General features: G+C 39.9%; 1 protein-coding gene across 2 annotated transcripts in view; it reads right to left on the minus strand.

Moving 5' to 3' along the window:
• Positions 1 to 3659: 3659 nt before the first annotated feature.
• TMEM192 (transmembrane protein 192) overlaps positions 3660 to 14217 on the minus strand; it is a 32581-nt gene continuing 22023 nt past the window's right edge. The window contains exons 5-7 of one of the 2 annotated variants that reach the window (XM_078445638.2): positions 8188 to 8290; positions 7450 to 7633; positions 3660 to 5633 (exon numbers count right to left, since the gene is read on the minus strand). In XM_078445638.2, the coding sequence (XP_078301764.1) occupies positions 7495 to 7633; positions 8188 to 8290 (242 nt within the window). In that variant the 3' untranslated portion in view covers positions 3660 to 5633; positions 7450 to 7494. Of the gene's footprint in view, positions 7634 to 8187; positions 8291 to 14217 lie in introns of both variants that reach the window. The other variant, XM_078445637.2, reaches the window with a different exon arrangement.

A 14217-nucleotide genomic window follows, 5' to 3' on the forward strand; every position in this document is an offset into this window, starting at 1 on the left:
GCCGTGTTTACGATTTCAAGCCTCTATCTGAGGACACTCCATGCCTTTTCATGTCTTATTTTTCAGTAGTGTTTTTAACTTTTCTTCAAAAAGATCTAGGTATTTAGTCTTTTTTGTTGTTATTATAAATGGGGTCTTTTTTGAATTGTATCTTCTAGCTGGTAGTTGCTTCTATAAAGCAATAGATTTTTACATATTAACTTTGCACCCAGTCACCTTATTGAATTTGAATTCTCTCATTTCTGTTGTTTTTTTTTTTTTAAATAGTTTTCCCAGTAGGTTCTTTGGAGTTTTCTGCATCTTCAATCATGTTATCTGCAAACAGTGTTAATTTTATCACTTCCTTTTCAAATTATATAGCTCCGTATTGTTTTTCTTATATACATGTTTTGTTAAAACCTCTAGAATAATAAGTGTAGACATTCTCATTTCTTTTTTTTTTTTTTTTTTTTTTTTTTTTTTTTTTTTAAATGAGGGTCCCTGAGTCGCACCCTTAAATCTTTTTTTTTTTTTTTTTTTTTAATTTTTTTTTTAACGTTTTTATTTATTTTTGAGACAGAGAGAGACAGAGCATGAACGGGGGAGGGTCAGAGAGAGGGAGACACAGAATCCGAAACAGGATCCAGGCTCTGAGCTGTCAGCACAGAGCCCGACGCGGGGCTCGAACTCACGGACCACGAGATCATGACCTGAGCCGAAGTCAGCCGCTTAACCGACTGAGCTACCCAGGCGCCCCGACATTCTCATTTCTGATGTTACTGGAAACATGTCTGATATTTTCTACTGATTTTCTTTTCTGTAGCATTCTTTTCAAATGAAAATCTTATGCAGGATAATGGTGTTTTTTTTTTTTACCATTTAAATTTGAATTGATATGATTATATTCTAATCAGGAGAGAGAAACCAAGCAAATGAGTAAATTATATCATACTGTAGGAGATAAGTACAGTGGGGGATGAATCAAACAGGGTATAAAGGAAGAAAAATTTTCCCTTCTTCTCCTCTAGATTCTTTGGCTGGTCTGGTAACAGAATGGGCATAAGACAGATTAACAAGAAAAAAAACAAATTTAATTTCATACACACAGGAGCCCCATAAAAAAGATGAGACTCATAGCAGGAAGCCTTTAAACCTTTTAGACAAAGAAACAATACATTTGTGAAAAACTGACAAGACAAAGGGGTTTGGGCTTAGGGATAGTAAACTGGGGTGAAGAATTATCAAGACTTGTTTATACAGTCTCTTTAGCCTTAAACCCCATCTCTGGTCATAAGGATGCCTTCTACCCTCCTCGTAAAAGGCAGACAGCTTTCACATGGGACATTTATAATCTTTCAGGGGGGAAAGGGGAGGGTCAGAGTTTCTGAGAGGGTCACTGTTTCTCAAGTATCTTTAATTCAAAATAATCAATAAGCCAAAGTGGCATGTTTTAGGGTAACAGTGTAAACCCCTACGAGGGTAAGGAAGATAGAAAATGGTGAGTATGGGGAAAGCTGTGGTTTTAAATAGTGGTCCAGAGCAGGCTTCACTGAGAAAGTAACATTTAACCAAGACTGGGAGGAAGAAGGATATATGTAAATGGCTAATTCTAAGTAGAGGGAACAGCAACTGCAAAGGTCTGAGGTGGAAATGGGTCTCACAACTCAACAATCACAACGTAACTGAAACAGAGTAAGTAAAAGAAGAGTAGGAAGAGAGGAGGGAAGGGTGGGAGGTGGGGCAGATTCTCTACAGTCCTAGAGGTCAATGCCATGCTTTGGTTTTTACTGATAGGCAACCATTAGAGTAACGTGATGGATGTTTTAGAAGAATCTCTTTGCTACTATATTAAACACTGATGTTTTGGGAGCAGGGCGTGTATGGCAGTTGGAAGCCAAAAGACCACTTAAGAGACTATTAAAATAATCCATGTGAGGATGATGGATTCTAGATCTATTTTAAAGGAAAAGCCAGCAGGATTTGTATATAAGACTGTATATAGGTGTGAGGGGTGGAAGAGCTGTCACTATGGAAACAGATGGCTCTGGAGGACAGCCTGGCTTTTGATGTGTTATGTTGGCGATGTCTTAGATGTTACCATAGAGGGCTAGATGAGGGAGCTAGGTATAGGAGTCTGGAGTTCAAAAAGACCGGAGGTACACATTTGGGAGTTGCCAGCTTGCGGATTGTATTAAAGACACAAGTTTACCACGAAAGTGAGTCCTGACGGAGAAGAGAGAGGCCGAGGGGCTGAGCTCTGGAGTACACTAACAATGAGAAGAAAAGGAACCTGCAAAGGAGAGAGAACAAGAAGCCAGTGAGGTCGGAAGACAACCAGGAGTTTGCAGTGTCTTGAAAGCCAAATGAAGATGAATCATGGAGGGAGTGCTCGGCTGAGTCTCCTGCCGCTCACAGGCTAAGGAAGAGGAGACCTATGCATTCATCCCCAGCTCAAGCAATACAGAACGGCCTTCTTGGTAACCTTGACAAGAACAGTTTCAGTGGAGTAGTAGGGCGAAAAGTAAGACTAGATTAGAGAAAACGTGAAGAGAAGAATTAGAGACAGGCTTCCTTGGTTTGCAAATAAAACAATTAAAAATAAATAAATTAATTAATTTTAAAAAAGGAGCAGGGAGGCGCTTGGGTGGCTCAGTTGGTTAAGCAGCCGGCTTCAGCTTAGGTCACGATCTCATGGTCTGTGAGTTCAAGCCCCGCGTCAGGCTCCATGCTGACAGCTCAGAGCCTGCAGCCTGCTTCAGATTCTGTGTCTCCCTCTCTCTCTGCCTCTCCCCAGCTCGCACTCTGCCTCTCTCTGTCTGAAAAATGAATAAACATTAAAAAAAAGAAAGAAACAATTTTCCTTAAGAAACCTAGGTAATGTTTTGAGATTTTTGTGATTTGTGATTGACATATTTTCAAAGTTTGTTTCCTTAAGAATTTAAGACTTCTAAAAGCATCTCTGATCAAGTTGTGAGATCATTAAAGTAAGTCTTTTCTGTAAAGAGGATGGAGGAAGAAGAATATAAAGTTCATTTCATTTGCCATTTGATTTTCTGAAAGGCTATAGTACACAGAAGTTAAATTTTCTCTGTAAGTCATAGTAACATAAGAGTACTCCACAAGGTCTAATTTACAGAATAATCGAATTTATCAAACTCAATGGTTGGTTTATTTGTCTAGTGTGTTTAAGTCCATCTTTCCTCTACTCCCACCCCCCACACCATCATTAGCATGCAGATTCCATGAGAACAGGAACCCTCTCTGTCTTACTGACCCCTGAATTCCCAGCACCTAGAATACACTCGGGCACATGGTCAGTTCTGAATTAAATGCTAAGTGTTAAATGAAATGAAATGCATGTTATGGAGACATTTTGGGCTGTAACAACTGGGGGTACGTAGTGGCATCCTAGAGACAGAAATACTAATAAACATCCTACAGTTCATAGCATAGCCTCTCAAAACAAAGGCAATCCAACTTGAAATGTCAATTTCAAGTGACAAGGTTGGGCGTGCCTGGGTGGCTCAGTCAGTTAAGCATCCTACTTTGGCTCAGGTCATAATCTCGCAGTTTGTGAGTTCGAGCCCTGCATTGGGCTCCATGCTGACAGCTCAGAGCCTGGAGCCAGCTTCGGATTCTGTGTCCCCCCGCCCCCCCTGCCCCCGACCCTCTCTGCCCCTCCGCTACTCCTGCCCCGTCTCACTCTGTCTCTCAAAAATAAATGTTAAAAAAAAAAAAATAGTGGCAAGGTTGGAGAATGCTGCCTTAAAGGAAAAAGGAGAATGAGCTTGATTCATGTAAGACTTGGGTCTGAATCCCTGGAAGAAGGAAAAGGACCTTCAGAAGCTGGGTATATTAAAATTCACTCAAGACACTGCTGGCTCTCACACAAGGAAACATCTGATATGGCTTTTAGGGATGCATTTGTGTGAACTTTTTCACCAGGGCTGCAGCAGATAAAATCTAGGCTGCAGTGTTTGAAGAGATCATAGCAGAAGAACACAGAACAATGAAATATTTCCAACAGATAGAAACTGAGGACTACCCTTATATATAAAGTGAGATTATGTTTGTTAAGAAAAAGAGTATTCCAGGAGAATAATAAGCAAAAGACCTGATGATATATACAGGTCACGAAAGATTGATAAAAGGTCAAAGAATATGGGGGAAAACACTCAACTTCATTAGCATTCAAGGAAATGCAATATGAAACAATGACATATATATATATGTTTTAACCCATTGGAAGGGCTAGAATTAAATATAGACGGAAAACACCCACAGGTGGTGAAAGTATGGGACAACAAGCAGTATAAACTGGTACAATTCCTTAGCAGTGGGATTTCAGATCTTTTTTTCCTTATAGTTTTCGATAGTGCTCTTTTAAAAAATGAGCTTTTAACATATAAGTCATGATGCTATTGTCCTCTGAAATAAAATCCCCAAATTACAGACATCTATGTTACACATATATATACATATGTACTTTCAATAGAATGCTACTATACTTGTCCTAGTTCAGGGCCAAATCTTTCTGCCATCTACTTTTTCTCCACCTTGTACTATAATCTGATGCTCCTGAAAATAAAACTGACTCTGTCACTTCCTTGCTTGAGACTCTTCATCGGATCCCATTCCAGGGCGGGCCGCTCAGCACAGAGAACAACAAGGTACTCTCCCAGATCTGATGCTGTCCGCCTCTCCTCCCATGTCGTGCTTCACACTCAAGTGCACAGCGCTTGTGATCTCTGCAGCTGTTTGCCTTGCTCCTTTATTCATTCATTTGCCTGGAATTCCTACAGCCCCTTCCCTGCCAGGGTGCCCTGGCCTGAAGTTCCGATAGTTCCTCGGACTTATAGCCATTATTTCACTTAGCACAGAGCCTAGAAATCCTAGTCCTCTTCCTCCTTACAAACCAGGGTCTCCTTAAGTTTTGTGTCTGCTGTGCCACCACACCACCTGCCTGGTGAATAGAATGCTTAACATTTAAAGTGCTTTGTTCATTATCCTGTTTTCCTAGTTCCGATACTTCATCTCATTTTTGCTCATTGTTTGGTACGTTCATGATTGAGTTTAGAGAAGTCTTTGCAGTTATACAGACATCACATCAGAATCTAAGCATCCTAACTTTTTAACTGTATCTTTTTCTGTAAACCAAAGTTCATCCTATACACCTTAGAAACTGACTATAGATCCAAATGAATTTAAATAAGAATCGTCTACCACTGGTGTTTTCCTTTTGAAAAGGAAAATAGCTGAAGGCTGTTGGACATGACTGCCAACTGACCCATTAGCTGGACTTGGACAATCGGAGGCTGCTCACCCCTCCCCTGTCCTTGGAATAGACGTTCTGCCCACCGTCTCACAGTGGGAGCTGTTCCGAGGACACAGCTTTGGGAGAATAACGTGCTGTTGAGACCTCCGGATGGTATATGAGGCCAATTAAGGCCTCTTTATAAACTTAAGATTCTGGTGGGTGGATGCAGAGATCTGTTTACCTGACAGCCCGCCTCTCAAGCCAAGCCTTGTACACAAGTTCCCTTGTTCATTAAACCTCCTACCTGCCAATCTGGAGTGCTCTGCCTCTCTCTGGTTGCTCTCTGTCCTCTATGTGGGGCCAGTTTCAGATTATACCCAGGAAGCTCCCAAGGAGGCTGCAAACCAACAGAGGCAGTTTATGGCTTCTGCCAGAACACAGAGACAGATTTCCAGAGAAGGCAATGACTTTGAGATAGACTTATTAAAAAGGAAGGAAAGAAAAAGAAGAAGGAGGAGGAGGAGGAGGAAGGGGGGAGGGGGAGGAGGGAGAGAGAAGTCGGGAAACTTGGATAAAATCTAAATCTTAAAAATATAATTTCGGCTTTAGTTTGTAGATGTTGTCATTTGGGGATTCAAGGGTATTGCCTACAGGGGATATACCATCACCTTTACCTTGGTAAAAAAAAAAAAAAATTTAGAATGGTCCAGTAACCGCTATATCTAAGGGAAGCTTGGTGTTTGGCCTCCATAAGTACCTGGATGGGTTTTCAAATGAAATATTTAATATTTAAGGGTTTTCAAATGAAATATTATTCAGCTAGTGACCAACATACATAATCACAAATATCCCCTCTCCTCATATTAAGCTTTCTAGGGCAGTATATAAAGGTGCTAATAGCAAATGGATAAATTAAAAGGGCAAACTAGGAAAACTGGGGAAATAATGCCCTTTACTCATAAAGTGCTTCATTTTCCCTGGAGAATGAGATAATGTTTAATATCTATATAAGTTTATATGACATTTTATTCCTATAATTTAAAAGCATAATCCAAGGGGCACCTTGCTGGCTCAGTCGGAAGATTGTGAGCCTTTTGATCTCGGGGTCGTGAGTTCAAGCCCCACATTGGGTACAGAGATTAATTAAATAAATAAAACCTAAAAAAAAAAAAGTATAATCTAAGACTAAAAAAGGTCCTTTTTCCCTTTTTAGACCAAATTAAAGTCACAGAACATATCTTTCTTGATCTAGTCAAGGCACAGTCAATACTGAAATCTATGGCAACTTCTTGAAGAAGGGTAAAAATAAAGATGGGGGGCGCCTGAATGGCTCAGTTGGTTGAGAGTCTGACTCCTCTAATTTTGGCTCACGTCATAATCTCAGTTCGTGAGTTCGAGCCCCATGTTGGGCTCTGTGCTGACGGTGTGGAGCCTACTTAGGATTCTCTCTCTCTCTCTCTCTCTCTCTCTCTCTGCCTGTCCTGTGCATGTCCCCCACCTCTCTCAATAAATAAATAAAATAAAAAAAATAAAGGGAAAGTTCTCAAGTTTTCTCCTAAGTATTTCAGTCGTTGCTAATGAAAAGTAGTGCCGATGTAACAAGCAACACTGGTCAGTCTAACACTGGTCCATGTAAACTCAGTATCTTATTTCTGGAGAATGGAAAACTGTAGGAGTTTGCATAGGAAATCACCTAGTGAGATCTTGGTCCTACAGTGAGGAAATGCTTCATAAAAGCTGCAGCACAGGTCATGCTGTAATCCTAAACCACACGAGCATGTCAAGTACATGACAAAGCTCTGAAGGGGGAAAAAACATAAACCACCAGAAACAATGACTTCTCTCATCAGTTTAAGAATGGAAAGAACTTATTTGATCAAAACCCTGTTTAAAATAGATTATCGAGTCAGACTTCCTCTATATAAATAACCAAATTATTACAGGGTTCTAATGTCATGTGGTACAAGCATTGAGCGAGGAGGTGTTTAAATTATACTTTTGATCCTATGATAAACCAGGCAGTTAAACAACTATAAAATGTGCAAAAACAGACCTCCTTGAGTTACCGATGAAGTACCTTTCAAGCGACCCGCAAGTCCCACATATTGAACAGCCACACAGGTGAAAATGAAATTCAGGTTTCCAACAAAAATTGTCAAATGTTATCTGGCAAAAGCTGCAATTCCCCAGGACAGCTTGTCAGTCAGTCTTACGTTACTCTGGAGTCCTCTGCACCTGCTGTCTTGGCCTTGAGTCTCTCACATTCTACTAGGTGGAGAGTCTAGCTCGGAGGAAGTGAAAGTCAACAACCGTTTACTCAACAGGGCATTGTGTCGCTTCAGGTACGCTATTATGTCTCCTTGCTTTTCAACGATGTCTTCTAGGCTTGAAATAGTCCTGCAAACAATCAGGATATTAACGGGTTGCACAAATTCACCAATACTCATTGGTCTCTTTGCAAATGGGTCGCTAATAGTTTTCAGTACAGCATATTGTATTTGTGACTCTTTCTTAAGATATTTTAAGCCAAGGCAATATCCCAAAATAAGATTCTTTCATTAGACTTGGTTTCATTACAGTTGAATGGAATTAAGCAAATGGAACTTAATTCTAAAGGCACATATGCATGGGGGTGCCTCTGTGGCTCAGTTGGTTAAGCATCCAGCTCTTGGTTTCAGCTCAGGTCATGATCTCACGCTTCATGAGTTCCAATCTGCTATTGGGCTCCATGCTGACAGTGCAGAGCCTGCTTGGGATTTTCTCTCCCTCCCTCTCTCTCTGCCCCTCCCTCCTCGTCTCAAAATAAATAAACTTCTACCAAAAACAAACAAACAAAAAAGGCACATATGCATAATAATAAACTCCAAGCATTAGAATGTTTTCTAAATTTCCAGGGGAGAAAAATTTTTATAATTCTCTCTCTAGTCTTTTACACCCCATCCAAAGCCTACCTGAATCCAGTCTCCGAGGTTATATTGCTGGGGTAAGCATAGATTTTTTCTTCTTCAAGTACATCAGGCTGTGGCTTGGCTTTATTAAAGTTTCGAATTTTCACTAAAATAATAAAGTCATTGTCAGGTTAGATAATTATGAAAAAAAAATGTATTTCCACTTATTCAAATTACATTAATTGGCTATGCTTTTCAAGTAAGTTAATATGGGTAAAAATGCTTCATAAAATGAATAAACAGGTTTGTTTATTGATGTACTCAAACCTTTGAAAGTCTATGTGCCAGGCCTGTCCTAAACACTGGGTATACAGACAGTATTGTTACTATCGATAATAATAATAACAGCTATGATTTCTTTGTGAATTTAAAACACAGGCAAACTATTTTACACGGAATGCCTCATTCAGTTCTCAGAACCATCCCCTGAAGTAGATGTTCTTATTATGCCTACTTTCTACAATAAAGTGAAGTCCAGGGAAGTTAAATTAAGTAGCCAGGTCTCCCAGCCAAGTACTAACCGGGCCTGACTCTACTTAGCTTCCAAGATCAGACAAGAACAGGCACGTCAGGGTATGGCTGTAGACAAGTAGCCAGGTTTCTAATCCAGGAACCAAAACTTTGAAGCCTTCACTGTTGATACTACCCTATAAAAAGAGCTACTAGTCCAGAGAAAAATACAGATGATAAGTCTACATTCCAAGGCAGTATGAAAGAACCAAGGGGCGCCTGGGTAGTTCAGTAGGTTAAATGTCTGAGTTTTGATTTCAGCTCATGTCATAATCTCATGGTTTGTGAGTTCAAGCCCTGAGTCGGGCTCTGTGCTGACAGCTCAGAGCGTGCTTGGGATTTTCTCTTTCTGCCCCTACCCTGCTCATACATGCTTTCTTTCTCTCGTACAAAATAAATATATGAACAAACGAATGAAAGAGAAAGAAAGAAAAGAAAAAAAAAGAAAAGAACAAAAATCAAAGCTTACACAAGGAGCTGTGACAGCCCTGGAAAGCTGCCCCTTAACTCAGCAGCAGTGGGATGGGAGGGAGGATCATGGAGAGGGAGGAGGGTAGGGCTTGCATCCAGCCTTGAAGAAAACACAAGAACTAATCACACAGACTAGAGGAGTAGAGAAGAAGGGTGTTTTAGGTGCAGGAAGAGCCTGAACAAATACTTAAGACCTTGACAAGGTGTATGTGTGTATGAGGGGGTGGAAACGTAGGTAGGGAAGATATGAGTGACTGGTGTTGCCGTGCCAAGGCATTAGATTTGCCCTGAGAGTAAATGCAAGTTATTGAAAGCATCTCGTCATCATCCCTGAAGAGCAGGGATGAGTAGGGCCAGCTCATGGAGAGCCTTTTATGCCACAACAAGATTGCAGATTTTCTTCCTCAGGCCGTTAGAAAATACTAAACAGGGGTGCGCCGCCCAGGTGGCTCGGTCCTTTAAACATCTGACGCTGGATTTCGACTCCAGTCATGATCTCACGACTTGTGAGTTCAAGCCCTGAACCAGGCTCTGCACTGTCAGCTCTCTCTCCCTCTCTCTGCTTCTCCCCTGCTGGTGCTTATACATTCTCTCTCTCTCTGAAAAAAAAAAAAAAAAAAAAAGGAACTTAAAAAAAAAAAAGGAAACTCTGAACAGGGATGTTGTTAATGATTTGAATTTACCTATGAATACAATTATATTAGCAGGAGTAAGGAATACAAATGAAGAGGACAGAGGAAGGGAATTGTCCACACAGGATGTGATGAGTGTCTGCTTAAGGCAGTGGCAGTGACAGAGGAAAGGAGACAAGTTCGAGAGGCAGGCAGACTGAACAGGACTGATGATTGATCCCTGGGAGAGTAAGGTGGAAGGAAGAATCCAAAAGGATGTCTAGGTTTCTGATTAAAAGGTGCAGGCTGATCCTGCTAGCTGAGATGGGGAGGAGGGATGGGATGGGGAAGGTTTGGGAGAAGAGAAAGATGTTCCACCTCTGCCTTGTTGGTACACTGGAACACTTGGATGGAAATTATCACTAAGCAGATGGATGTAAAGGTTTGGGTGGCTCTGTTCATCTGAGGGCTGCCCATGAGTGTACAGATGGTAACTCTGAGTATGTAGGATGAAAAAAGACGAGGGAACACCAAAACCTACCAATATTAAAGAAGTAAAGAAAACGAATCTGCAAAGGCAGGAGGAGCATGAGGAAAGCGCAGTCACTGTTCACTGCCACAAAGATGAAGACATAAAGAGGACCCAGTGGATGTGGCAGTTTGGAGGCCACCCATGAACCTGGTTGTCAGCATGGAGCCCGACACGGGGCTCGAACTCCCAAACCGTGAGATCATGACCAGAGCCGAAATCAAGAGTCAGTCACTTAACCGACTGAGCCACCGGGGCACCCCAAAACTCACTATTGTTTAAAATCATTTCAGTATGGAGAAGCAAGAAAAATCCATATATCAGGGAACCTATCTTAAATTTTCCATGACACCGAACAAAAGCAACATTTGTCTCTAGAAGCTATTCCCTAAATCTCTCCTATCAGAACCTACAGTACATTTAAGGGAACATTATAATTTAAAAAGTTAAACCTACTATTGACGACGTGGAGGTAAAACAGTCATACTTGAATCTTCTAAAGCAATTCAATATTTGCAGAAACCCGAAGTTTATAATTATTATCATTATAAACACTTCCCTGTGTAAACCATCTATTTACTTTACAGGTCTGAAATACCAATTATCAGGTTTTCTAACATTAGGAACCATATTATTTGAGATTTAAACAATTTTAATGGCATTTTTATTCAGATAAAAATTTAAAATTTAATGTGAATGAAGACGAAATATGCCATTAAGTCTTAGAGTATAGAATAAAGCAATTCTTTTTAATTAGGAAGACAATGGATTAAAATAAATGGAAAAGAATAAAATAAAATTATTTTAAGTTTAGGTTCCATGTAACTGATATATTTGTGTCCAACTGTGAAAATGAATTCCAGTCAGGATTTTTGGAACATCTGTTTGCTTTACCTCTTAAACACTCTCAGGTTTTTGTCTTTTTGTTTTTAACATTGCCTATTTTACTTATAATTAATTAAAAATGCTACAGCAAATTCTTTCAAAATGGTACAATAGGGGCGCCTGGGTGGCTCAGTCGGTTGACCGTCTGACTTCGGCTCAGGTCATGATCTTGCGGGTTTGTGAGTTTGAGCCCTGCGTCGAGCTCTGTGCTGACAGCTCAGAGCCTGGAGCCTGCTTCGGATTCTGTGTCTCCCTCTCTCTCTGCGCCTTCCCCGCTTATGCTCTGTCTCTCTCTGTCTCTCAAAAATGAATAAATATTGGGGCGCCTGGGTGGCGCAGTCGGTTAAGCCTCCGACTTCAGCCAGGTCACGATCTCGCGGTCCGTGAGTTCGAGCCCCGCGTCAGGCTCTGGGCCGATGGCTCGGAGCCTGGAGCCTGTTTCCGATTCTGTGTCTCCCTCTCTCTCTGCCCCTCCCCCATTCATGCTCTGTCTCTCTCTGTCCCAAAAATAAATAAAAAAAAAAAAAAAAAAAAAAAAAAAGAATAAATATTAAAAAAATTTTTTTTTTAAAAAGGTACAATAAATCCTAGAGAAATAAATCTTGGACTACATTTTAACAGTATTAATTTCCTCTTATTTACATGATGACATTCAAATGGTATCTGGAATATGATTGTTACCTCCTTGTATGTCATAGACCATTCCACAGGTATTACAGAAAACACTTTAATACAAGAAGTCTTGCACCCTCTCAGTAAAGAAAAGTTGTAGATACTGGAACATAACATGCCAGTTCCATATTCAGATCTAAACTATCACCTCATTTACAGCATTTGACAGATGTGTTTAGAATGGACCTGATCTTAATCAATAAAGTAATTCAATATTCATTTGTCACATGGATCACTTTACTGACACAGCAAGCTGTTTCTTATATATTGGAAAATAAACCTTACTTTAAAACTAAAGTCTCATTCTTTTCTGGGAGGTTAAGTGGGTATGATACTTACTTACTTACTTACTTACTTACTTATTTAAAATATAACTTATTGTCAAATTGGTTTCCAACAACATCCAGTGCTCATCCCAACAAGTGTCCTCCTCAGTGCCCATCACCCATTTTCCCCTCTCCCACACCCCCCAACAAATTTATGTTTTTAGAGTGAGGGACAAATGTAATCCTCTACATAATTTGTTTCATCGTTAGCTGATAACTACAGAAAAATTTACAAAGATCAGTCAATAATGTGACATCCTTCACATTTACAAACTAGTCACTCCATTCACTTTCTGAGTACTCTTCTATAGGCCTAAGGGTATGCAAAAAACAAAACAAAACAAAACAAAACAGTAAAATGAAAGAAACTGAGACCTATGTGATTTTGTCCTTCATAATTAGAGAAATGATCTCTTTCAAAATGGACAAGATATTTTATTGTCAAAAAATAACTGTTGAGCAGTGCCAGAAAATTAGGTACTTTTTTTTTTTTTTTACCTTTAAATTTCATATTTTTAATTTACATCCAAATTAGTTAGCATATAGTGCAATGATTTCAGGAGTAGATTCCCTAATGCCCCCTTTATCCACTTAGCCATCTCCCCTCCCACAACCCCTCCAGTAACCCTCTGTTTGTTCTCCATATTTAAGAGTCTCATGTTTTGTCCCCCTCCCTGTTTTTATATTATTTTTGCTTCCCTTCCCTTATGTTCATCTGTTCTGTGCCTTAAAGTCCTCATGTGAGTGAAGTCATATGATATTCGTCTTTCTCTGATTGACTAATTTTGCTTAGCATAATACCCTCTAGTTCTATCCACGTTGTTGCAAATGGCAAGATTTCATTCTTTTTGATTGCTGAGTAATACTCCATTGTATATATATATCACAGCTTCTTTATTCATTCATCCATCGATGGACATTTGGGTGCTTTCCATACTTTGCCTATTGTTGATAGTGTTGCTATAAACATGGAGGTGCATGTGTCCCTTTGAAACAGCACACCTGTATCCCTGGGATAAATACCTAGTAGTGCAGTTGCTGGGTCATAGGCTAGTTCTATTTTTAATTTTTTGAGGAACCTCCATACTGTTTTCCAGAGTGGCTGCACCATCTTGCATTTCCACCAATAATGCAAAGGAGATTGAAACAATGTTACAATGTAACAATGCACCAATGTTAATGTGAGCCATTCTGACAGGTGTGAGGTGGTATCTCATTGTGGCTTTGATTTATTTCCCTGATGATGAGTGATACTGAGCATTTTTTCATGTGTCCATTGGCCGTCTGGATGCCTTCTTTAGAGAAGTGTCTATTCATGTCTTTTGCCCATTTCTTCACTGGATTATTTATTTTTTGGGTGTTGAGTTTGATAAGTTCTTTATAGATTTTTGATACTAACCCTTTATCTGATAGGTCAGTTGCAAATATCTTCTCCCATTCTGTCGGTTGCCTTTTAGTTTTGTTGATTGTTTCCCTCACTGTGCAGAAGCTTTTTATTTTGATGAGGTCCCAATAGTTCATTTTTGCTTTTGTTTCCTTTGCCTCTGGAGACGTGTTGAGTAAGAAGTTGCTGTGGCCAAGATCAAAGAGGTTTTTGCCTGCTTTCTACTCGAGGATTTTGATGGCTTCCTGTCTCACATGTAGGTCTTTCATCTATTTTGAGTTTATTTTTTGTGTATGGTGTAAGAAAGTGGTCCAGGTTCATTTTTCTGCATGTTGCTGCCCAGTTTTCCCAGCACCACTTGCTGAAGAGACTGTCTTTATTCCATTGGATATTCTTTCCTGCTTTGTCAAAGATTAGTTGGCCATATGTTCGTGGGTGAAAATTAGCTACTATTATGGACAGATTGTACAGCATGCCAATATTGCAGCAGGAATGACATCTAGATATTTCCAGGGCTTCAATTTTTTTCTGTTAAAAGTATCCTTCCATCTATTTTTCATGTTAACGTATCTAAGGCTTACTTAAATTTTACCACTGAGAGTTCTGAGAGAGGCAAAGAGACAGAGAGAGACAGACAAACAGACC

Source organism: Panthera onca, chromosome B1 (genome assembly GCF_046562875.1).
Source record: "Panthera onca isolate mPanOnc1 chromosome B1, mPanOnc1 haplotype 2, whole genome shotgun sequence".
Classification (NCBI taxonomy): Eukaryota; Metazoa; Chordata; class Mammalia; order Carnivora; family Felidae; genus Panthera; species Panthera onca.